The sequence below is a fragment of the Hemicordylus capensis genome, chromosome 1 (genome assembly GCF_027244095.1).
Source record: "Hemicordylus capensis ecotype Gifberg chromosome 1, rHemCap1.1.pri, whole genome shotgun sequence".
NCBI lineage: Eukaryota > Metazoa > Chordata > Lepidosauria > Squamata > Cordylidae > Hemicordylus > Hemicordylus capensis.
In genome coordinates, this window is record NC_069657.1 from 303216447 (window position 1) to 303240472 (window position 24026).

The window sequence follows — 24026 nt, forward strand, 5'->3', positions numbered from 1 at the left end:
AGGGGATGGCTGGCAACCCTAGCTATTGGCATGCACCAGTAGCAGAATCAGGACTTGGATATTCTAGAAATGGGATGCCATCATCACGAATAAATATAAACATGGAATTTTGTACTGAGGGAGTGGGGGACACAAAGCAGAGTTTTTCATATACTGCCAGGGGTATTTATGCAACAATGCAATGGATCATCTTTATATACAAAATAAATGTTGATAAGATCCACCATTGCGCAATTGCACAGTCTAATACTGTGTTTTCTCACATTTCACTGTTCAATTAAGTTTGCTTCCAGATAAGGGCACCCTAGAGCTAAAATATACATGTCCTCCTACACAGCTAATATGATTGTAAACACAGGGGCTGACATGCTGTGCAAAACTGCATCTGCCTATTAATGGAACGTGCATACAATTGCACAACAATGTTAGAGCCCAATAAGCCCTAGAGGACTCTTCAAAAAGCAATTGCACAAACTGTAATTGCATGATGGGTAGCCTTTTGGGGGGAAAGCCATTCATCATGCAACTTCATTTTTGTAATTCTTGTATTTCATGCACATTTTTTCATTTTGTGCACAACTGTGCACGTTTCATTAAAAGGCAGATGGAACATCGCACAATATGTCTGCCACTGACCATCATCCTAATGCCATGTGGATGCTCCAGAAAGACACACCCATGCTGCAAAAAGGCACCTTTTAAAAGGGGTGGTTCTCTTTATTGAACAGAGTGAGAGCAACTGGCCCTCTCCACCCCAGCACAGCATCCCTCCAGTGGATGTTGCTGGTGACTACCTTGTGTTGCTTTTTTAGATTGTGAGCCCTTTGGGGCCAGGGAGCCATTTTATGTATGTATTTATATCTATGTAAACCATTTTGGGAAGTTTTGTTGAAAGCAGTATATAAATATTTGTCATCTTCGTCTTCCTTAGTTTTGCCGCATTGGGCATGGAGCATTGAGGGGAGTGAATTTTAACAATCTGCCGTGCCACCAGAAGTGTCCTATGTTCCCCAAAAATATCTCCCTAAGAGAGAAAGGTAGACTAGGGTGTGCAATCCCTGTAGTTTTCCAGCCCTTTCTTTCTCCCCCTGCACTTCTGTCCTCAAGTTACTCCTTCCCCAATGTTCAACGTAATGTCAAAATAATTGCTGCCACACTGCAATCCATGTATGACGGAGAAGGGGGTAAGAGGGCTCATTGGCTCTATGGCTCTTCCTTCCACGGGCATAGCAACTCCCACAGAAGGCTGGATCACGTAAATGTTTTCAAGTGTAATGGCATAGTTGAAAAATATTTTCAACTGCAAGCAGTATTTAAAAGCCTAACATTAATAGTCTACAACAACAACTCCGAGTCCTCACGGGTCTTGTTAACATGGGTTTTATTTGTCTCTGTGTTTGTTTTCTGTGTATGGCAACAGTTGATGGACAATGGCAAGAGTGGAGTGCTTGGAGCCAGTGCTCAGTGACATGTTCCAATGGCACACAGCAGAGAAGTCGACAGTGCACAGCAGCCGCTCATGGAGGCTCGGAGTGCAGAGGTCCATGGGCTGAAAGCAGGGAGTGTTACAACCCGGAGTGTACAGGTACATTGTCCTCTCAAGGAGAACATGAATCCATATGGGGGAAAGATTTCAGTCCATTTCCAGAATGTTAGGAGGGTTTTGTAAATTGTGGATGATGCAAGCCATTTAATGGTACTTGAGAAAGACATGCTGTCCTGGTAGCTCCAAGTCTTAATACTCACATCAATTTCAGAGGATGAATACAACTGAAGGAAGCCTGGGTGGGTGCGCAGCTGGGGGAGTCAGTCATGTGACTTGCCTCTGGGGGCCCCAGAGGGTCCTGGTCTTTGCGACCTAAGCTTTTCCGTATGTAACAACTTCACACAGATTTCCCCTGCTAAGGGAATCCCTCGTTTCCAGGGCACTACTCGGGAAATAATCTAAACATGTGGAGCAGCCCTGCACTTTGGGGGAAGCAGACATGAAGTCAGTCCAGCTAAAGCTAAGAATATTTAGATTCTGTTGATTTCAGTATGAGACATAAGCATGGAACAGAAATGGCTTTTCTTTGACTGGATGATCACACTCCTTGATAGTGAATCTGTGAGAGTTGCCACCAAGCTAGACTAACAAAGCTGAAATCCACTCCCGCACACATTCCTTGAAAACCTAATGACCCATATCTCCTCCCCCCCGCCACCCATGCTATCTTTCCTCTTCCTCCCCCCATAAATGAGTTGCTCCTCAAGTTTTTCCTCTGTCTGCACCCCCGATGCAAATCTATTTGAGGGTATTTTTAAAAACAATTTCTAGAAAAATAATTGAAAGGTTTAAAAAATACAAGTTTACCTGCAGAATGAAGCAAAAGCTGCAACCAGTAATTCTTTAAGCTGTTACGAACAGATGATAGGGATTTTCTTTGCCTTTTTAATATGAATATTTGTACTGAGCTAAGCAATGTAGAGGTATCATTGAAAATCAGACCGAGAAAAGCATATTAGATGTGACTGGGACCATACAGTGATGAATACAAAGGAAAGAAAACAGTACTAAGAATATACTGAAATGTTAGAATAGCCGTTTAAATGAAAATAACTTGTGATCACTGCTTAAAGTATGTGTTTTGATGCATTTGGGCCATGCTGTGAAAATGAAGTTTCTATCAATCAATATTTAGTTATCCAGTAAAATAGCCTGACTCCAGGAATGCTATGGTCTTGGCTTTTAACAGATATGAGGCACAACACAGAGAAAGTGAAGCACGTTGATTTCCAGAGTAGATTTAAGCATATGCTTAACTCTTTCCTATTAAAATCAAGGGGAGCAATGTGCTTAACTTTGATGCCCTCTTTATTTACCTAGCTTTGCCACTTTTAAATTTTGTTCTATTTGTTTACCTAGCTTTGATACCTATCATGACATGCTGCTCCATATGTAAATCTATTTAAATGTGTCTATTAGCCAGTTTTGCATACTTTGCTGCTTCAGGGCAACAGCAAGCTAGACTAAGGACAAAAAGGGGAAATGTCTGATAAAATCTGTTAGACTTGTTTAAAATTGGTTGGGTGCCAACCCTGAATGTTCCTTAACACTTCTGATTGTGAGGTTTGTTGATATCCTGACTACTATATTTACTACTATATACTTCTTCCAAGCAGCTAATGGCCAATGGAATCACTGGGGCCATTGGAGTGGGTGTTCCAAGTCATGTGATGGTGGCTGGGAGAAGCGAATAAGAATATGTCAAGGAGCAGCCATAACTGGACAACAATGTGAAGGAACCGGAGAGGAAGTTAGGCGGTGTAGTGAGCAGCGGTGCCCAGGTAAGAAGCAGAGATCCTTGTTTAGAAGGTGCCTGGTAAGAAGCAGAGACCCTGTTTAGAATGCACAGCTCAGAATGAGCTTTTCCCATTCACTTTCAGAATTCACAGCTGGAAATACAATTCTTAAGAGAGAACATTAATTTCAGCTTTGTCATCTACCTGAGAGGTCTGGGTCCCAAAGGGTAGCATATAACTATTTTAAATAAAGACAATAAATAAAAATCTGTAAGAATCAGTCCTATCATAAAAAAAAATGGACTGTGAGCATAATTTGTTATGTTACAAACATAACATCTATCTGTCTGTCTATCTATCTATCTATTTACCTACCTACCTACCTACCTACCTATCTGTCATATATGTTCACAAATAATATCTATCACTTAGATTCTAGAACCAGAATCCAAAGAACTATGAAACTAGTTTTGAAACTTTGGTTTTATGATTTTTAATCCAAACTGGCCCTGGACCAGACCGGCGGGTTGGGCTCGACCTTGAGCCAAACCAAGCCTGGTCAGGCTCGTGCGAGCTGGCTCAACCTCAAGCCGGCTCACACATCCCTACTGGTCTCCCAATTGTCATCCCATGGCAGGAAGAGGAGTGTGGACCAAATAGTACCTAAATCAACAAGACTTATTAGCAGGCTGCTTTGGAAGGAAAGGAGAGTGAGAGCAGGGGTGCACCTAGATGATTTTGGTGCCCGGACCAGCCCTTCTGTGAGCCCCCCCCCCCCCCCCCGTGGCACACACACCCCACACTGCAAGGCTCCCCAAAACTTACTTTTGGGGGCCTCCTGCTGTGGCTAACCTATGTGCCATTTTTTAAAAACCGAATTCGCTGCATGGCCTAGGGGTGGCTGCCGGCGGGGTGAGCCAAGTAGTTGACCTACATCTCCCCCCTGGTGGTGGGGGGGAGGGGGAGTGACTGCTGGGCATGTCCTCTCGGCCCAGTGGCTGTTGTGAACTGCACAGCCGCCATGGGGAGACAGAGGAGGAGGTGGACTACTCAGCTCAGCCCCGCCCCAGCAGCTATCACTCTATCGTGCAGCGGCTTTGATTTTTTTAAAAAGGCACGTAGGTTAGCCATGGTGGGTAGGCACAGGGTGGCTGTAGGAGGCACCCCCCCCAGCCATTTGGAGGCCACAGACCGAGGTCCCAAGATCCAGGGTTAGCGTGCTTCTGAGTGAGAGTTAAGGTTTGGGCCCTCTACTCAGTACTGTGTTCTTGAAGTCACCCTCTCAGAAATGGGGTTGCTGACCACAGATGTGACCAGTTTAGACATGCAAGGACCTGATTTGGGCATGCAGTATACTGAAGTGGGAGTGGGGTAGAAGAGGTAGAATTAACTGTACATTTTCAGACAACTGGTGGGAATACCACTTTTGAATGCTCCCTTGTGTAATAAACTCCCTTCATACACATCAGGGAGAATGATTCTCCTTCAACCTTTTGCCTATTGTGCTGGCTTTCTACTTTTAGGAAGTTTTTAACAAAAGGAAACATCTATCAATATGAGCCTCTACCTGCCGCATTAAGTGATACAGCCTTACTTACGTACAAATCCAGTTATAGTCAAATCCAGAGTATAAGGCAGGATATTAAAAGTATCGATGATGAACATGCTCTTCTTAATGAATTGTTCTGAACACAGTATATCCGAACCCAAACAGAAAATATTTCTAAGGCTGTTATGCAGAAACAGTGACTTTAATTGAAAAAGAATTAATTGATACTGCACAATACAAAAGGGCACAGAATTAATGTGAACTCATTCAGTAAGAAGACATTCAGATAAACCAATGTCAAGTCAGAAAATAATTCTAACAACATTTGCATGTGCACATTTAGTGGTAAACCAGTGTTGCTAAAATCTAATTTCCGAAGGTTGCCACCTGCTGTTAATAAAATATTTTACAAATGGATTTACAAGAAACATGTACTGTAAGCAGTTATGATGTTCACCATATTGATTCGTTCTAGATCATAATCAGCGTGCTTACAGGAATTACAGCAACAGATAGCACTAATGACTTGAGTCATTATTCATAATATTATTTATAAACCATTGTGCAACTATGTTTATAAGTGACAGTTGAGGATTTTTGCACATTGATTTAATGTTTTCTTTTAACTTGTTCTAATATGTATGCGCATTGGTAACTTAAGCACATTTCTGAGAGCCCAATCCAATCCTGAGCCCTATTTTCTTCAAGCCCATCAATTAGATCACTACACCATATATGTGACCTATTAATACTAGTAATAATGATAAGATGCCTTCATTCTGCTTGCCCACCTCCTCTTGATGACTGTACATTCACTTCATCTGACATAGAGGATGGGGCTCTAGCTCAGTGGTTGAGCATCTGCTTTGCATGCAGAAGGCCCAAGGTTCAGTCCTGGGAAAGACGGCTGCCTAAAACCTTGGAGAGTCACTGCCAGTCAGCATAGGCAATACTGAGCTAGATGGACCAATGGTCTGGCTCAGCATAAGGCAGCTTCCCATGTTGCTAGGGCTGTTTGAGCTGCCCTGTTCTTCAAAGAAAAGTGAAATGAGATCTGGTTGATAACAGTGAGCCATAGTGAGTCATTTCTCAGTTGTTCCACTACATTTAAGTTTGGCATCACATTGTGTCTAAAAGCATTGTCAAACAAACCTACTTAATTCTTCCTGTACATTGTACTCAGCGTTTCATAGTTGGAGAGCCTTGGGCAGCAGATGGATGCTTAGATCCACCTCTTTCTTATTTATTTATTTATTTATTTATTTATTCTTGTTTACACAGTCAGACAGGTGTTGATGATAAATTATTATTATTATTATTATTATTATTATTATTATTATTATTATTAATGGGATTTTGGCTCTTAGTAGTTACTGTCACCCATAATAAGACGTGTTTTATATTTAGTGTTTTATCTAAGTTCCTTACTTAATTTTATTTTTCTTATTGTACTGGTCCACTCAGGAGAAGGGGGGAAACTGGTGGCACACAGCAGTGCCAATAGCGCCCCTCCTCTTTGCTCCTACCTCCAACATTGTTGGTCAAAGGCAAGGTGGCCAAAGAGTGGCAGAGGAAGGGGGGGCATTTATTGTGTGGGATCCTGAAAGAGACACTGGAATGCCCCCAAATGCTCTGTGCTGGTGAAACCCCACACCTTAAAGGGTGGGCCCCCTGACAGCCTTGCTTTTTGAATAGAAAGGACCTTTGAGTGTCTCATTTGCCTCAGGGCATTGAAACAATCTATGCAATATAGCGCATACAGCTATAGCTTTGTTTATTCATTTTATGTATTTATTCATTTTGTGTATGTATTTCTAGCTCAGTGTTTCAGTAAAAGCACCCTTGATGATGTTGGCACTATAGCAGTTCTCACGGCCACAGAGTCGAGCAACTTTTAAACTCAGTTGCATCAAACAAAGCTTCAGCTGTGTGATTCTGTCCTATACCTGCACATTTCTTTTTTCAATTTTAGTGTTTGGATTTTATTAGTGTGGACCTCAGTTTCTTTGGCATTTTAGAGGCATTTTAGAAATCATAACATTAATAAAAGTCTAAATGTCCATTAATATTTATGAGTAACTTGCATAAAGCAAATAATGTATTTAACTAGTCATTATTGTGACCTATTGAAAGCAAGTTCTCACTAGCCACAGTCCTTGCATACGTAGGAACTTTGATGAGAATATGAAGCATGCAAAAGAATATGGCATGCAAAAGAGCTTTCCCACTTAATAGCAGGAACAACTTTGGCCAAGTATGACCACTAAATGCATGGAACATACTCTCAACTTCGCACCAAATAGTGAATCTGGTGGTACACTGGAGTACTAGCAAATTCATAAGCTAAACTGTTCCTTCTGTGTGCAAAAGTGGGGTGTGGGAGGAAGAACCTGCCTTATTTTGAGAATAAGCCATACAAAACTTGAACACTCACTTTCAAGATGCTATAGAGTAGTACATGCAAGTACTAGAGTAGTACAAGCAACATGCAAGCCACAGCCCATCATTTTCAAATATTGCTCAATTTCAAACACACAAACATACCCACAGCGAAGGGGTCTTACATACCACACAATGCAATGCAATGCAGGCAGTTGCAGTGCTGCCCGTGCTGCTGTGTGTGTGTGTGTGTAAAAACCATCAGTGGAGTTGTGCACCAAGGCAAGCTACGCTTCGGCATAAAGTTGTGTGGTTCACACAACTAGGTTCTAGTTGCATAATGAGATGTCCATGGGTAACAATGGGTGTCCCATTTGTGCAAGTTTACACTAGAGCGCAGATTCCCTGGCGCACAACTCTGTCAATGGTGTTCACACACATGCTGCAGAATGGGTGATGCTTCAACCACCCGCGTTGCACCCACAGTATGTGAGCCAGTGTACCTTAGCTTACAAATACTGGGTGCCCTTGCACAACTCCATTTCTGTAGCTCTAGACTGGAGGAGAGCTACCCTGGTGTGCAATGCTATCAATGGTGTTTGCAGACATGCACCTGTGCGGGCAATGCTCCGACTTTCAGAAAAATGTAGTGGCTCACGTACTGAAAGTAGTTGGAGCATCGCTCCAGAATAGAATCCTCTCTTTTTACATCTTTTGTAGTATATTTTACTAGAGAAACTGAAAGCTTCTATCTATTTTTATGGCATTTTAAAGAACTTATTCATGCTTTGCTTAATGCTGATGCTTAATTAAAAAATTTGCTCAGTTTTTATCTCTGCAGCATCCTTGTGAGATAGCTTAGGGCAAGGGAATGTGACTTAGCCATGATTATCTGACAAATGTCATGGCTGAACAGAAACCTAAACTTGGGTCTCTGAAGTCCAAGCTATCCCCAGTACGGCCCTTTATGTCATGCCTCTTTCAGAGCTTGCTTTCCCCCGCCCCTCACTAACTCTGCAGCCCATCAGGAGTGGCCATTTGATAGTGTTCTGCTGATATCAAGGCGTATTCTTTGCAGCAGCCCACAGGATAAGCCCTATATGGACATTTGGCTCCTCTTTGCTTCGAGCCTGTATTTCCTTCCGGTTCCATAAGTCCTTCCCTAACCCTTCTGCAACTCACCCAGCCACTCTCAATTCTTCCTCTTCCTTTATCCTTTCCTCCTGTACTTTCCCTCAGAGCAAACCTCAATGGCACTGCTGTCTGCTGCAAAATAGAAACTGGGGGTCTGAGCATTGACCAGGGACCTGCTCAGCATCTCCTTCAAACCTAGCCCTTGGACCAAATGACTTCTGGTCGAACACAGGCATGCCATCTTGACTGGTTGTGATTCCTGTACTAACTTTAAGAAATAAAATTGTAAGAAATAAAATCTAGCAAATATAGCAACTGAAGCTTTTGTAGATAGACATAAATGTGATGTACATCTGCTTCGACCCATTTCTCTTCCTTTCTTGTGTATATTATGTTTACCCAGCACAGGGGGAAAGCTGAATGTATTTTAGACGATTATAAAATGAATTAGAGAGAGAAAACAGGTGTGCATGCATTTGCTGCTGCACACTTCTCTGCAAATATATGCACACATCCAGAAACAGTATATGCACTATAAGTGTATAGCTATAGCTATAGCTGCACCAGCAGTTCTATTGTGTATGTGAGAACGCTGATTTGGGCTTATACTCTGAAGACATGCAGTTCCACACAGTGGGGTTTTGCCTCAATCAACAGAATCTCGGGCAGGGCGGAAATGTTTTGCAAGTTATGTCCTAAAACATCCTTCAGATACCCAATGCTGTCTGCATTTTATCTTGGTTATGTTTCTGATTACATTACCTATACACAGCTGGGTAAAGTAAGCAACTCATTAAAAAAAAGAGATACTATTTTTTCCTGCAGTGTCCCTCTATAATTTTGATAAGAGTATCATGGGGAACATCATCCCTCATTTTTCAAATTGTATCTAAGCAAGCCACCTAATGGTGCAGCGGGGAAGTAACTTGCCTAGGGAGCAGGAGGTTGCTGCTTCGAATCCCCGCTGGTATGTCACCCAGACTATGGGAGACACCTATATTGCTCAGCAGCAATACAGGAAGATGCTGAAAGGCATCATCCAGGAGCGGAGCCACCATTGGGCCAACGGGTTCAAAGAACCCAGGCCGCTGACCAATCAGGGGCCGTGAGAGAGGCCCACATCTGACCCTCATCTGATGTCAGACGCAGAGAGGCTAGTTTAGCTCCTGAGCGGGGGCCGCGCAGCCCCTTCGGGAGCTAAACAAAGGCATTGCCAGCCAGGAGCAGCTCTTCCCTGCAAAGGTAGCTCCTGAAGGGGCCACGTGGCCCCTTCAAGAGTTAAAAGGCTGGCGCTGCCTTCGCAGCACAGCCCAGGAGCGGCTCTTCCCAGGGGCCGCGTGGCCCCTTTGGCAGTTAAAGGGCAACTCTCTCTGGCCAAATGGAGCCTCAAGGCTCCATTCGGCCAGACCACGCCTCCACATCTGACGTCAGACGCAGGGGCATGGCTAGCCCCAGCGTTTGACGTCAGACGCGGGGGCGGGGCCGCGGCAGCTGCCGCACACAGGCCGGCAGTGGTCCCGCTCCGCCAGTGGCATCATCTCATACTGCACAGGATATGGCAGTGGCAAACTCCTCCTGTATTCTACCAAAGAAAACCACATGGCTCTTTTATTTATTTATTTTTTATTTATTTTTGCATTTTTATACCGCCTTTCGTTAAAATATAGCCCCAAGGCGGTTTACAAAAGTTAAAAACATACAATAAAAACACAATAAAAACAACATGCAAGAGTATAAAAACATATAAAAACAGGCATAAAACAATACAAGAAATAAAAACACCCAGAAGCAGCAGTAAAAACGATTATGTAAAAGCCTGGGTAAAAAGCCAAGTCTTTGCAAGCTTTCTAAAAGCCATGATGGAGTCCGAGGAGCGAATGACCACTGGGAGAGCATTCCAGAGTCTGGGGGCAGCAACAGAGAAGGCCCTGTCCCGAGTGCACGACAGCCGGGCCTCTCTCATTGTCGGCACCCGGAGCAGGGCCCCCTCAGATGTCCTCGTCAAGCGGGCAGCAACCCTTGGGAGCAGGCGGTCCCTCAAATACCCTGGGCCCAAACCGTTTAGGGCTTTAAAGGTCAAAACCAGCACCTTGAATTGGACCCGGAAACGAACCGGTAGCCAGTGCAGCTCTTTCAAAATGGGGGTGATATGTTCCCAACGGGCAGCTCTGGATAACACCCTCGCTGCCGCGTTTTGCACTAGCTGCAGTTTCCGGATATTCTTCAAGGGCAGCCCCACGTAGAGCGCATTACAGTAATCCAGCCGTGACGTGACTAAAGCGTGGGTAACCGTGGCCAGATCTGCCTTCTCGAGAAAGGATGCAGCTGGCGCACCAGCCGAAGCCGTGCAAAGGCACCCCTGGCCACCGCCTCCACCTGAGCTTCCAAGAGCAGAGCCGGGTCCAGTAGTACCCCCAAGCTGCGTACTTGTTCCTTCAAGGGGAGTGCAACCCCATCCAGAACTGGTAAAATCTCCACATCCCGATTGGCTCTCCTACTGACCAACAGCACCTCCGTCTTATCCGGATTCAATTTCAGTTTGTTAGCCCACATCCAACCCATCACGGCTTCCAGTCCCCGGTTCAGGACATCCACCGCCTCCCTAGGATCCGATGACAAGGAGAGATAGAGCTGAGTGTCATCCGCATATTGCTGACAACTCAGTCCAAATCCCCGGATGACCTCTCCCAGCGGCTTCATGTAGATGTTAAACAGCTCTGTGGTCTTCAGGAGTCAATGCCAACTCGATGACACAACTTTATCTTTATGGTTAGATGCAGTGATGTGCTGGACCTAACTACCTGCTAATATTGGCAAATTTGCTTTTGTGTAGTATGTGTAGCAATGTGCAGCTTGGAAAACAATCACTTGTCAAAACCAGTTACAACCCTGAATATGCACACAGCTGCTTGTGCCACATACTCATTCTAAATTAACATCAAAACCAACAAACTCAATCAGTATTTGCATGTATGTGTGTTGCCACACAAATAATAGTTGCAGACCATACAGTTAAACAATCCATGACATTTAAGGAAAAGTATGCAGTCAGGCTAATACCCTAACTTCAGTGAAAATGAAAAGCTCCAACCATAAATCCCGACTGAACATGTGGAGACCCCCCACCCCACCCAGTGCTTTCGGATTCTATTTCTATAGTAGTTGGGATGAAATGAAAACAACTTCCTTGCTTTAATGTTTGCCATTAACACATATTCTTACTCTTCTGGCACTGTCAGCTTTCTTGACTTATGATTTGAGAGAGCTGATGCTGAAGCATATTTAGCAACCTCTTTTATGCACTTCTTATTAGCATCATTCAAACATCTGCTCGGATCTTTTTGTCATCTGCCAAGACACTCACTTGTTGCCATCCACAGGTCTCATTCATTTCTATGCAATGTATTTTGTAGGTAACCTTACGAATAAATTAGCAAAGTAGCCGATTTCACATAAAAATGTACAAATAGCAAAAGTTGCAGTGGAAGTAGATTGCATATAGATGCCTGAGCTGTAGATCACAGACACACGATGTCTGTCTGTCTGAATGAATCAAATGAACTATTGATGGGGGGGGGGAGGGAATTATCAAGGAAAATATTAGACATTACATTTTGTAATTAAGCCTTGACACTTTTCAAAATGTCTTTGGAAGACTACAGTTTGAGCAGAGGATCATGGGATAACTCCCTGATCCTTTTCCTTTTCCACTCAATATTGCCTACCAAGCAACTTGTCCTACCATTGAGTTCCAGGTTCCGGATATGTACAGTATTTACAAGGGGACTTCTACCTCAAGCAGAAAGGTTTCAACAGCAGCTGTTCAATCCCTGTGATGATTTCAGGTGCTGCCATGCATATGAGAGATAGCTTGTTCCCTCCTCTTTTGCTCTGAAGTCATTGCAGGCACTTGTCTGAGACCGGCAAGGTACTTGTCCAGTCCTGCAACCAGGTAGCTGGGGTTGCAGAACCCTGTATAGCTCCAAGTGAGTAACTGGCTCTGACAATGGCCAGAGGTAGAATGAGGTCTTAATACCTTCGGGCTCAGACTACCACTCCCTGCCTGGAAAGCAGAGAGAATTAAAGGGGCAGTCCTCTGGCCTGACGTCTAGTGCTTCTCCTCTGCTCCATCCAAGTCCTCCTGGCCCATTGCCAATGCTGGCATGCAGGCTTGAAGGAGCATGGGATACTTGGTGTGGGAAAGGCCAGTTCATTGGAGGGTTTGGACTCAGGCTTAATGTGTGCTGTTTCCAGGATCTCCAAGTTCGCAGACTTAGGCTCTAGCATGGGGCTGGTTTCTCCAGCCTGACAGGCACCGCTCCTCAGGATCAGACTCTGTGCTGCTGCTCAGGGCTGGGTTCATGACAGTATTCCCCCGCACCATTTCATATACATGGGAACCTGGCTTAGAGGATACATCTCCTCATGTGTATCCTCAGGTGTGCATCTTCCAAGTTCCCCTTCCCCTCTTTGTGTCCAGGCTGGAGGGAAGCAAACAGCACCCTGATTCAGGCCCTTCAACCTAACGGTCTGCCTCAGCCAGCAGAGGGCTTGCACCTACACAATGTTCTTCTGAACGCATGGCCTTCAGTCTCCACAAGCTGGAGGGAAATGAAGGGCAGAGCTTCTTTATTAAATGGAAGTTTTGTCTGCGTTCAGTGTTCCTTCTACAAGGGATTCCCAGTTGTTGACTACAACTTCCAGCTTCCCCAACTGCAATAGCCTTTGCTTGAGGATTATGGGAGTTGTAGTCAACAACATCTGAGAGTCCCTTTTAGAGGGAACACTGTCTACATTACCTCTACACTTCCTCTACTTCGAGGCCCCCTTGGAGGTCCCCCTATGCTGCCTTTCCCCCCATTTTTCCACCCAGGACTACTGCACACATTAACTGTCCTGTTTATTAAAAGGGGAATTGATGTCATACGCTATATCTATTCTACAAACCTTGAACCAAGTTTAGCTGCCATATTTTCCCCAAGAAACGCAGAAACTATGCCTTTGATACAGTACCAGACTTTCTTTATTAGAGGTCTCTAGCTCCCTCGCAGATCCTAATGTTCCTAGGGTTACATTGTGGAAAGCATGGGTGGGTAGTTAAACCAGTCCAACTCTGAGGTGGAGGCATCCCCACGTGTTGGCCCTGAAACATGTGGGAATGAGCTCTCAATGGGAGACTTAAAGACCTATCTTTTGAGCTGGCTTTTAATGATACCTAGTTTGAATTTTAATTTTAATGAATTTTAATCTTCTTTAAATGTTTAATTTAATTTAATTTAAATGTTTATGTTCTGTTTTTAATTGTTTTATTATGTGTTTTTTAAAATGTAAATCATCCCGAGCCACTTTAGGAAGGGCAGTATATAAATTGAATAAATGAATTAAATAAATAAATGATCAGCATTAAGATTGTGGATTCATGGATTCATATCCCCTGCTAACTGGGCAAAGAGGCACCTTTTACCGTGGTGATTCTCTTTATTTAGCAGGGGGAGAGTAACTGGCCCTATCCACCCCCAGCACAGTACTTCCAGTGACTGTTGCTGGCGTGTGTCTTATGTTTCTTTTTAGAATGTGAGCCCTTTGGGGACAGGGAGCCATCTTATTTGTTTGTTGTTTCTCTGTGTAAACCGCCCTGAGCCATTTTTGGAAGGGCGGTATAGAAATCGTATTATTATTATTATTATTATTATTATTATTATTATTATTATTAGCATATTATTATCAGAACTTATATTCATGGTTTGCATTTTTAAATTGTAGCACCTTATGAAATATGTCCTGAGGATAATTTAATATCAGTGGAATGGAAAAGGACCCCAGCAGGAGACATGGCATTCAATCGCTGTCCTCTCAATGCTACAGGTACGGGGTTACCTTTTTAATCTCCAACTTTTAAAATTCATATAAATGAACAGTTTTCCTGTATTATTTTTGTCAATGTCTTTTCATCAAAGTTTCCCCAAACCTGGTGATTTGTCTAAATGAAGTATGTTAAGGCTGTATATTACACCCTTAGCCCCCACGTATTAAACAGTAATGACAGTAATTGACGGCATATACTAGAGTCAGTTTGCTGGGAATAAAATAGATTATGGCACCCTCTTTCAAATTAAAGAATGCTTTAAAGGTCAAGCATTGCAGAGAAACCGGAATGACTCCTGAATTACAGGTAATGCTGCTTTGCATGAAATTGTGTTTGTGTGCATGTACTTGAAAAAGAATGTGGAATAATTCTGAAAAGGCTTCTATGAGTCTGACTGTTGTTTCCATGCCATAAATATTTTTCTCTGTTCTTTGTGACTCACAGGCACCACTAGCAGACGCTGCTCTCTCAGTCTTCATGGAGTGGCCTTCTGGGAACAACCTAGCTTTGCTAGATGCATATCAAATGAGTACAGACAGTTGCAGCATTCAGTAGGTGCAAAGCCAGCTTTAGTACTTGCTCTATTTATTCCTTGCTAAACATTGGCATTAATGGGATTAACTGTTTATTGTCCAGTCAGACTTTCTAATGTAAAAATAAGACAAATACTATGAGGAAAATGAAAGACGTAGCAGCCCATAGATACTACTTGCTTCTTGCCCCCTCTTTTTTCCTTTTTCCTTTTTCCTTTCAGAGTTCCTGTAACTGTCTAAAAGCATTACACAGTTTCTGGGCTTTTCATCATTCCCTTTATAAAATGTTTATAGATAGTGAAAGGCAAAGAACATATTTAGGTTTATTACAAAATGTGATAGTGAATAAATTTACTGGAGTCACAGCTGAAAATGTTATAACTCATTCAGCACTTTAATGGCATCCTTATAAATCAGTGACACCGAGGCATCTTTCTCTTTTCTAATTTTTGTTCTTCAGCTGGGGACAGTCATGACAGCATAAAATTACCAAAGTGGATGACACAAGGAAGTCATGTGCTCCATACATCGACCTGCACAGTGGTGGTTTTTTGTGGGGGGGGGGTTGGGGGGACGACAAAACCCAACAACATTTAATTTGGAAAATCACTATGTCTATGTATGTTCAGTGATTATAGGTTATATTTTATTTTTAAAAACCCCCGAAACCCAACAACATTTGTTACCAAAATATAACCTGCACATTTATTTTATCCCATTATACATGTACTTTTGAACTCTCTCCTTGGAAGGATTGCATTCATACAGAAAATTCTAATCCAAGTTTCTCATCAGCATTCCTGATATCTTTCCCCATTTCTCAAGGCCACCATGAGGCTATTCACACACGCGTGCAAAACCAGGCTAAGGAAGCCCAGCCCAGTTTTGCACGCGCATCTGAGCTGCCGGGATCGGGCCCAATCCCAGCAGCACCATAGCGGCGAACCCGCTTGTGGAGCCACCCCTCAAAATGGGGTGAGGAGAACGAGCGCTCTCCTAACCCTGGAGAGATATTGTCAGTCCCTGCAGACAGTACTGAGCTACGTGGACAAATGGTCTGACTCAGGATAAGGCAGTTGCATATGTTTATCAAAGATGCCATGTCATGTCCTTAGGCCATAGCACAGATGATGTGCCACATTTTACATACCTCACATTAGATTATATTAGTACTCAGGAATGGTATATAATGGCAATGGGGTAGCTGCAGAATTTATGGGCTATATTGTGAGAACACAGCCATAATAAAAACAGGTTTTCACATTCACTTGCCATGTGTCAGTGGTTCAGTTCAGTGGTCGGATAACTGGCTGGGACTATAAAATTCCAGTTTAAATTTCTGTTGTCCCTGGGCATTTGGAAGTAGTTCTTTATTTCCATTTTTGTTTTGGAATTCAGGAAGCAGCAAAGGTTTTTGTCTTTGTTTGCTTTTTAAAAAAAATAGAGGGAGATACATTGTATGGTATTTGTTTTCACTTGCATGCCATCCAACCTTAGAAAATGCCTCCCCCCGCATAGCAGGGTGCACACAGAGCCATTGTCTCCACATCTTCAAGGTGACAGGAAATTTGAAATAAAATTAAAATATCTATGAATTCCTGAGAGTCTTGTAAGGGCAGACTGGCATGTGGCATTTCTGCAGCACAGAAAGCTCTTCTCAGACAAAGGTATATCTCAGTGTAACACACTGGGAGCCATGAAGGCACCCAGCCTTTGGTTATCCAAAAAATTATATAAGCTATATATTTCCTACAGAAATGCCTTCTATGCACCTTATAAACTCATGCCATAATTTTGCGTTCACTTTTTGCTCATATTATTGCAGATGCTGAAATTAAATGTAATTTGATCAAAAGAACTCTGTGGTGAATAATGATCTACTTCAGCTGCAGCTCATTACAGCTGATTTCATTTTCCCCAAATTATGTTACAAGGACCACGTATCACCAAGAATGTCCCTCAACGAAATTGTTGCTCTGAGGGTGGGAATAAAAAGCTTCTTTTAGCACATGTGCCTTCCTGTAAATGGTTTGTTGTAAGGATCAGATGGAAATTATTTATTCACTTTATTTCAAATGCATTTGGACTATTAATAAGATGCCTCCTCCACTCCCCAGAAAGTACTTCTATTTCTGCCACTGGACTTAGCTTGAACACCTGCTACAACTCCCCCAATTTTGGGCTTCTCTGAAGACCAGTATTTCTGAAGGAAGTTGCACTATGCAACTGCCGGGAAGCCATTTCCTGGCAGCTACCCTGTCTTTCACATTGCACAGCCGGGGCTGTCGGGGCTGTCCTTCACATTGCACAGCCGTCCCAATGGATCCCTAAGATCAATGCCCCACTGCATGGAATGTTGCCCATTAATCAGATATACAGGAGAGAGGCTCAAAGCAGTAGTGGAGCCAGGGAACGGAAGGCCAGTTCTGCCCCATCTCCACCGGTCCTGCTGTGAGTGCGCTGCACGCACCAGTCACGCCCCTTGCACTTGATGTCATGCGCATGTGGGCATGGCCCAATTGCCGAGGGGCCCGCGCAAGTCCTCCAGAGCTCATTCCCAGCCAGAATTTGCTGGCTGAGTGCATTTATTTGCCTTCATCTCCCTTCAGCAAGGGAGAGAAAGGGAAATAAATGCACACAGCCAACCAACACTGGCTGGGAATGCACTCTGGAGGGCTCTTCTGTGGCTCCCAGCCGGGTTCTTTGAACTCGTCCACTCAGTGGTGGCTCCGCCCTTGGCTCAAAGCCAATTTAAGCTTTATGTATATAAACACAGAGCAAGTCCTGTGGCTCCTTAAAAACCAACCACTATGGTGGTATGAACTTTTGAAGGCAAGAGTCTATTGCAGTTAGCTTCAGGAAGTTGGTTAAGCATTCAGCAAGCAGCAGCTGGAGTGTTAATCTCTTCATCTTGTTTTGCTTCCTGCAGCTGTTTATCTGCACCTTTGTGGTGCCTTTGACAAAGAATGTAGGCTCTAAAAAGGACACCCCAAATGTACAAACAACATACATGTAAGCTGACAATATTAAGGGCAAACAATCCACACTCAGGAGTAGTGAAATTATTCAATCATGTCATCCTATAGACACATTTGCATGATATGATGTGGTTAGCTTAATTCTGATTGCAAAACAAGGGGCAGTTATTGGGATACCTATGAAGCAGATACATAGGGAGCTACCTTTTACTGGATCGGACCATTGGTCTGTCTAGCTCAGGATTCGTTGCATTGACTGGTAGCAGCTCTCCAGGGCTTCAGACAGGATTCCCTCCCAGCCCTACCTAGAGGTGCCAAGGATTGAACATGGGCTGTTCCACATGCATAGTAGGTGCTTTACCACTGAGCTACAGCCCCATCCCCAGGATGATACGTCAAGGCCAATCTAAATGTGATGCAGGAGAGCGATGATATCTCCTGGCCTTTTTTCTCTGTACTTGGAAGCAGTCACAAGGTATTACGAATGTGATCAATGAAGCAGTGCTGAATAAGTGTAGGTAGGGGAGGGGATAAATCACATTCCCTTGTGATGTTTCCCTAGTTGAAATCAGCCCCACTCTTTTGCTTCGCTTGCCGGCGGGGAGGACAGATGTAATCTGGGTACCTGTCTCCCCCACCCAGGCTACTGGTGGTGTCGAAGGGATAATTTTGATCAGAGAAACAGCCCAAGAGTGAGATGTCCCCCACTCCCCATTGCTGCTTTCCCTGGCAAATTAGCAGCTCCCCATAGCAGCTCTGAAGTAAATAAAAAGATGGCGGATCTCTCAGCACACGTCTAGTTTGACCTTAAGATGTAAAGGAGGCAAAGCACTGTAACACTTTAGTGCCAGTATTCTCATGCAAGATAAAGCCTAATAGGGCTGGCATTTTTACAATGGTGCTGCCATTGTAAAAATACTCATATTAGCAGGGAGCGCACAAGTGTTACAGATGCTCGTCCCGTACCTGTTTCATAGGGCTGTGGCCCAATCGAGCTCGGGTGCAAGGATGTTAAAAGGCTGCATTTCTGTTCACACTCTGCATGGGTGCTGCAAGAAAAACAAGTGTATCTATGGGAAAACTGACTAATGTTGCATGGAGCTATTCCTAATCCAATGCTGCAGCAGTGTTTTTTTGCCAAGTTTTCCCCTGCAGTGGAGAACTTAATGGAACATGTCAGGAGTTAGAACACCTGCTGTAGTACTGTATGTATTGGTAAGAGAAAGGAGGACAGCAACTGTGGAAATTTAAAGATCCCACCTTCTGTTCACTAACCTATACATAAACATTTGAGGTATAAAATAAGTACAGTTTGCATACCAGAAAGCAAGCCAATGAAATTCCTGACCTCAATGTCTTGCATGGCATTGGCTCTGCTATACAATGTAAAGTAGAAACTGAAATAGAGAACCAATGTGGTGTCATGGTTAGAAAGTGGGACTAGGACAGGGGAGGAGATCAGAGTTGAAATCCCCGTGAAACTCACTGGGTGACTCTGGGCCAGTCACTTCTCTCTCAGCCTAATCTACCACAGAATGTTGTTGTGGAGATAAACATAAACATGTGTGCCACTCCAGGCTCCTTGAAGTAAGAGCAGGATACAAATGTAGTAAATAAATAATAAAATTGCTGGCCCACATCCGGACTAGTGTTGTGCTAGCACAATTCTGTTTCAAAAATGCAAAGATGTAGTGCCATTACATTGTGAAAAGAAAGAAATGTCTATTCCAGACCAGTCCTTGCCTTAGCAGAAAATGTTGACAGGTCGTATAACATGTTGCACAATGCTTTGCGCAACTTAGTTTATGTGCCAGAGAAGGTGCTGCACTAGTGACTGTGTAACATTGTACAGGTGAAACTCGGAAAATTAGAATATCGTGCAAAAGTCCATTAATTTCAGTAATGCAAATTAAAAGGTGAAACTGATATATGAGACAGACGCATTACATGCAAAGCTAGATAAGTCAAGCCTTAATTTGTTATAATTGTGATGATCATGGCGTACAGCTCATGAAAACCCCAAATCCACAATCCCAGAAAATTAGAATATTACATGGAACCAAGAAGACAAGGATTGTAGAATAGAACAATATCGGACCTCTGAAAAGTATACAGTGTACTGTTCTTGATTGGCCAGCAAACTTGCCTGACCTGACCCTATAGAGAATCTATGGGGCATTGCCAAGAGAAGGATGAGAGACATGAGACCAAACAATGCAGAAGAGCTGAAGGCCGCTAATGAAGCATCCTGGTCTTCCATAACACCTCATCAGTGCCACAGGCTGATAGCATCCATGCCACGCCGCATTGAGGCAGTAATTGCTGCAAAAGGGGCCCAAACCAAGTACTGAATACATATGCATGCTTATACTTTTCAGAGGTCCGATATTGTTCTATTCTTCAATCCTTGTCTTCTTGGTTCCATGTAATATTCTAATTTTCTGGGATTGTGGATTTGGGGTTTTCATGAGCTGTACGCCATGATCAGCACAATGATAACAAATTAAGGCTTGACTTATCTCGCTTTGCATGTAATGCGTCTGTCTCATATATCAGTTTCACCTTTTAATTTGCATTACTGAAATTAATGGACTTTTGCACGATATTCTAATTTTCCGAGTTTCACCTGTAGGTCATGGCAACTTTGTGCAGCTTCACAAACTTCTTAAGTATGCACAACGCCACTTGTTGTGCTAGCACAATGCTAGTCCAGATGTCAGCTACTGTCCACCAGAGAACATCTGCCTAACTTTGAGAACATAGGACACAGAAATGAAATGTATGCAATTAATTGTGGTAGTATCAATGCCAATTAATATTTCAATAACAAATATTTTCAAATAACAGTTGGAAGCAAAATTCATAACTGTATACCATAACCCTTTATAATCATTGATGAACTTTAAATGTGTCATCCAATTAATGACTGGCTTCTGCAACTAGCCATATATAGGAATTCTTTTACTGCTTAATGGCCAGTGAAGGCAGAAGTTCCTTGAACTTTGCACTTCCTTTCACTCCCATTAATGTCTTAATCTTGTATATATTCTGCTCAACTAAGCATTTTTTGTATACTGAAAATAACTCCATGCAAGAATTCCATAAGTTCAGTAGAACGTTGGCTTCTTCTGCTGTGTATATATAACACAGTGGTCTACAGGGATACCCCCATGCTCTTGTTTGATACAAGTCACTCTTACTCCTGACCTCAAGCATCTTGCACTGAGCAGAGGAAAAGGGCTGGATGGGGATCCCAGATATGGGAGGTGAGAATATAGTTTCCCCTCCCCCTCATGGCCTGCTCCTCTGCCTGTATGCATACTTGCATTGGTAGAGGAAGGGAAAAATAGGAGTCTGTTGAACCTATGGAAATATTCTGCATGTGGACCTTTGAATCTATGGTGGACTGAACTGTGCCTTATGAATGTTTGTTTGTTTGTTTGTTTGTTTGAATGTATATATGAATATGACTATATAAACACAGAGCAAGTCCTGTGGCTCCTTAAAAACGAACCACAATGGTGGCATGAGCATTTGAAGGCAAGAGTCTATTGCAGTTAGCTTCAGGAAGTTAGTTAAACATTCAGCAAGCAGCAGCTGTAGTGTTAATCTCTTCATTTTAGGAAGCTGCCTTTTTAAGGTTTATTATAATTTATTTATTTATTTTATTTATATACCGCCTGACTACAAAGGCTCTAGGCAGTTGTACATATATAAATGCACAACATGGCAAACACCACACACATTACATTTCATTATGTATGAAATATATGTGAAAATGGGGTGCCGTGTGCAATGTCAAATTAGAGTTCATTTAAAGTACACTCGCTCTGTATAACCCCAAGCCTTAGTTCCTTGAGTAAAAACACAGCCCCCCCCCAAAAAAAATCCATGAGATAGGACCTCAGGCGATATAATATCTGTCATAAAATTTAAAAAGCAAGCCTTTCAGGATTCTCATTCTTCTTCCTCTTGACTTGTCCTCTTGTCAAGTTACATTATATGGAGGGAGCACGCAAAATCTTAAAGACATGCCCCATGGTTAAACAGCAGCAGTAGCAGCCAAGCTCTTCACACAACATCTCCATGTTAGCAGGATTAATCACAGATAGCTACATTATTAAGAGGAAGTAATTAAAACCATCATATAAACCCTGTCAAACAAGCACAGGGAGAAAGTAAAGAATAAAGGCATGTTTTCCACCTCTGTTTTTGCTCTATTTGTACTTCTCTTTCAGGTAAATAATATACATCCCAATACTATAATATACATATGCATACATACATTTTAATACCACCTCAGCCGTCTACGCGGTACACAAAATTAAAGCCACAATTACAAAAATGGTTAAAGCACATTAAAACAAATAAAATATAGCCAAATACCTGGCTAAACAAATGCATTGTTGGGGTTCACCAAAAGGCAGACAGCAAAGTCACACTCCGCATCTCAGGAGTGGCTGTCGAGAAGGCCCAGCTCTGAGTGGCTGCCAGCCGAACTGGCAGCAGCTGTAGGTGGACCTCTCCTGGTGGTCTTAATAAATGGTGGAGTCTATACCGAAGAAGGTGTTTTCTTTTAAAACCAGCGTAATATGCGAGCTGTTCCTGAGACCAGCCTGGAACAACTTGAAGAGACCGTATTACACTGGTTTTGTGGGTACTTATTTTATTTATTTGTTTATGCTCTTTAAAAATTGTCTCTCTGCAAGATATTTGAGACAGTGGACAACAAAATAGTCAGATCAGTTTATTCCTCTCCTGTTCTATTGAGAACCAACAAAAACCCTCAAAGGGGAGGGATAGATCTCAGGCTGGGGATCGGGTTTCCATGCCACAGTTAGGTCTTTTATGGGCTACACTGATGTCCTTGGCCACCAGGTTGGCACCTAGTCCAAGAAGTCCCAAAAGTGCAAGGGTGCTTGGTGAGCACCCAGCTCAAAGATTTCAAGCAGGGCTTGGGAATGGCATGTGCCACAGACTGGTTTGTGGTATGACCAGAAACCATTTAGGTCCATGGAACAGCACAAAAAGAGGCACTTGGCTGGGAGTTCCAGGGGAGTCTTGGGTAGAGTGTCTTGTAGGAAGCCTGTTCCTGAAAGCACACTAAGATCAGGGGGTTCAGATCAATTATGGGGGTTATGGTGACTGGAGAAACAAAGGCAGAGGAGACTTCTGAAGGGGGGTTTGCTGGGTGACAAAAGGCAGGGGGCATGTATGCTAATATGATAAAGCAATGCTACCTGATAGGGAGACCAAGCAGAAGGGACTTGGGTGTACCAGTTCAATGAGGGGCAGAGGATTCTTCTGATTGCATTAGGGTGGGGCTGAGTTGGCCCATTCAGATTCCTCTTTGTCCTGGAATCTTTACTTGCCTGGCCAGCAATTCTCTGTTAAAATGCCAAGAACATTGGGGGGAGAACCAACCTTTCCCAGATGGGCAACTTCAAGGCACAAGCCTCTTTCCAACATAACAATCTTCCCTGCCACCCCCCCCCCCCAAAAAAATTACAATGGAAGTTGTTTGGGTAATAATATCAATCATCTACAATGCAACTATGCAGCAAGTGAACACACATGCGAGCATGCATCTACACATTTTAGTTCACCTATTTGACCTAGTAGAAATTCAGGGCCAATCTAGATATGACATTAAACATTGCATCATATTTTAAATTGTATGGCTGGTTTTTGTTTTTTTAAAATACCAGGTCCTGGGGGTGGGGGTTTCAATCTGGAGAACATGGGAGCATGAGATGGGGGAAGTTGACTTAAAGTCTCAAACGAAAGAAACACCATGAGGCTGTCCACACAAGCAGCCCTACCCGGGCTTGCACAGCCCTACCCGGGTAGAGCTGCTCATGTGGCGCACCAGGATCTAGGAAGACCGGTGGTTCAGCCAGTTCGAAGGTGGGGGGGGGATCTCTTTAAGGATGGGGGAGGGTGCTCTTACCCCCTCCCGCTGCATTTCCCCCCATCAGCACTGCCTTTTAAAACAGTCCGGCGGGACGGCTGCGTACCTCCTTGCCACCCTGGTGCCTCATTGGACTGGAAGTGACCAGAAGTTGCTGCTGAGCAAGAGCATGTGCATGCGCAGCAGCTCACTTCTGGTCCGAGGAGGCACTGGGGCAGCAAGGAGGCATGCTGCTGCCCCACTGGACCATTTTAAAAGGCAGCGCCGGTGGGGGAAATGCACCCTCCCCCATCCTTAAAGAGATCCCCCCCCCACCTTCGAACCAGCAGGTGCCGGTTCTGTGCACACCACTACCAGGATCGGGCCTGATCACGGCACTGCCCTGCTGGGTAGC

The 24026-nt window shown here is 43.5% G+C and overlaps 1 protein-coding gene across 9 annotated transcripts in view; it reads left to right on the plus strand.

Moving 5' to 3' along the window:
* The window catches only part of ADGRB3 (adhesion G protein-coupled receptor B3), a 668379-nt gene that overhangs the window by 253008 nt on the left and 391345 nt on the right, over window positions 1-24026 (plus strand). For all 9 annotated transcript variants that reach the window (XM_053286711.1, XM_053286709.1, XM_053286712.1 and 6 more), the window contains 4 exons: window positions 1421-1585; window positions 3163-3327; window positions 14108-14209; window positions 14655-14761. In XM_053286711.1, the coding sequence (XP_053142686.1) occupies window positions 1421-1585; window positions 3163-3327; window positions 14108-14209; window positions 14655-14761 (539 nt within the window). The remainder of the gene's footprint in view (window positions 1-1420; window positions 1586-3162; window positions 3328-14107; window positions 14210-14654; window positions 14762-24026) is intronic.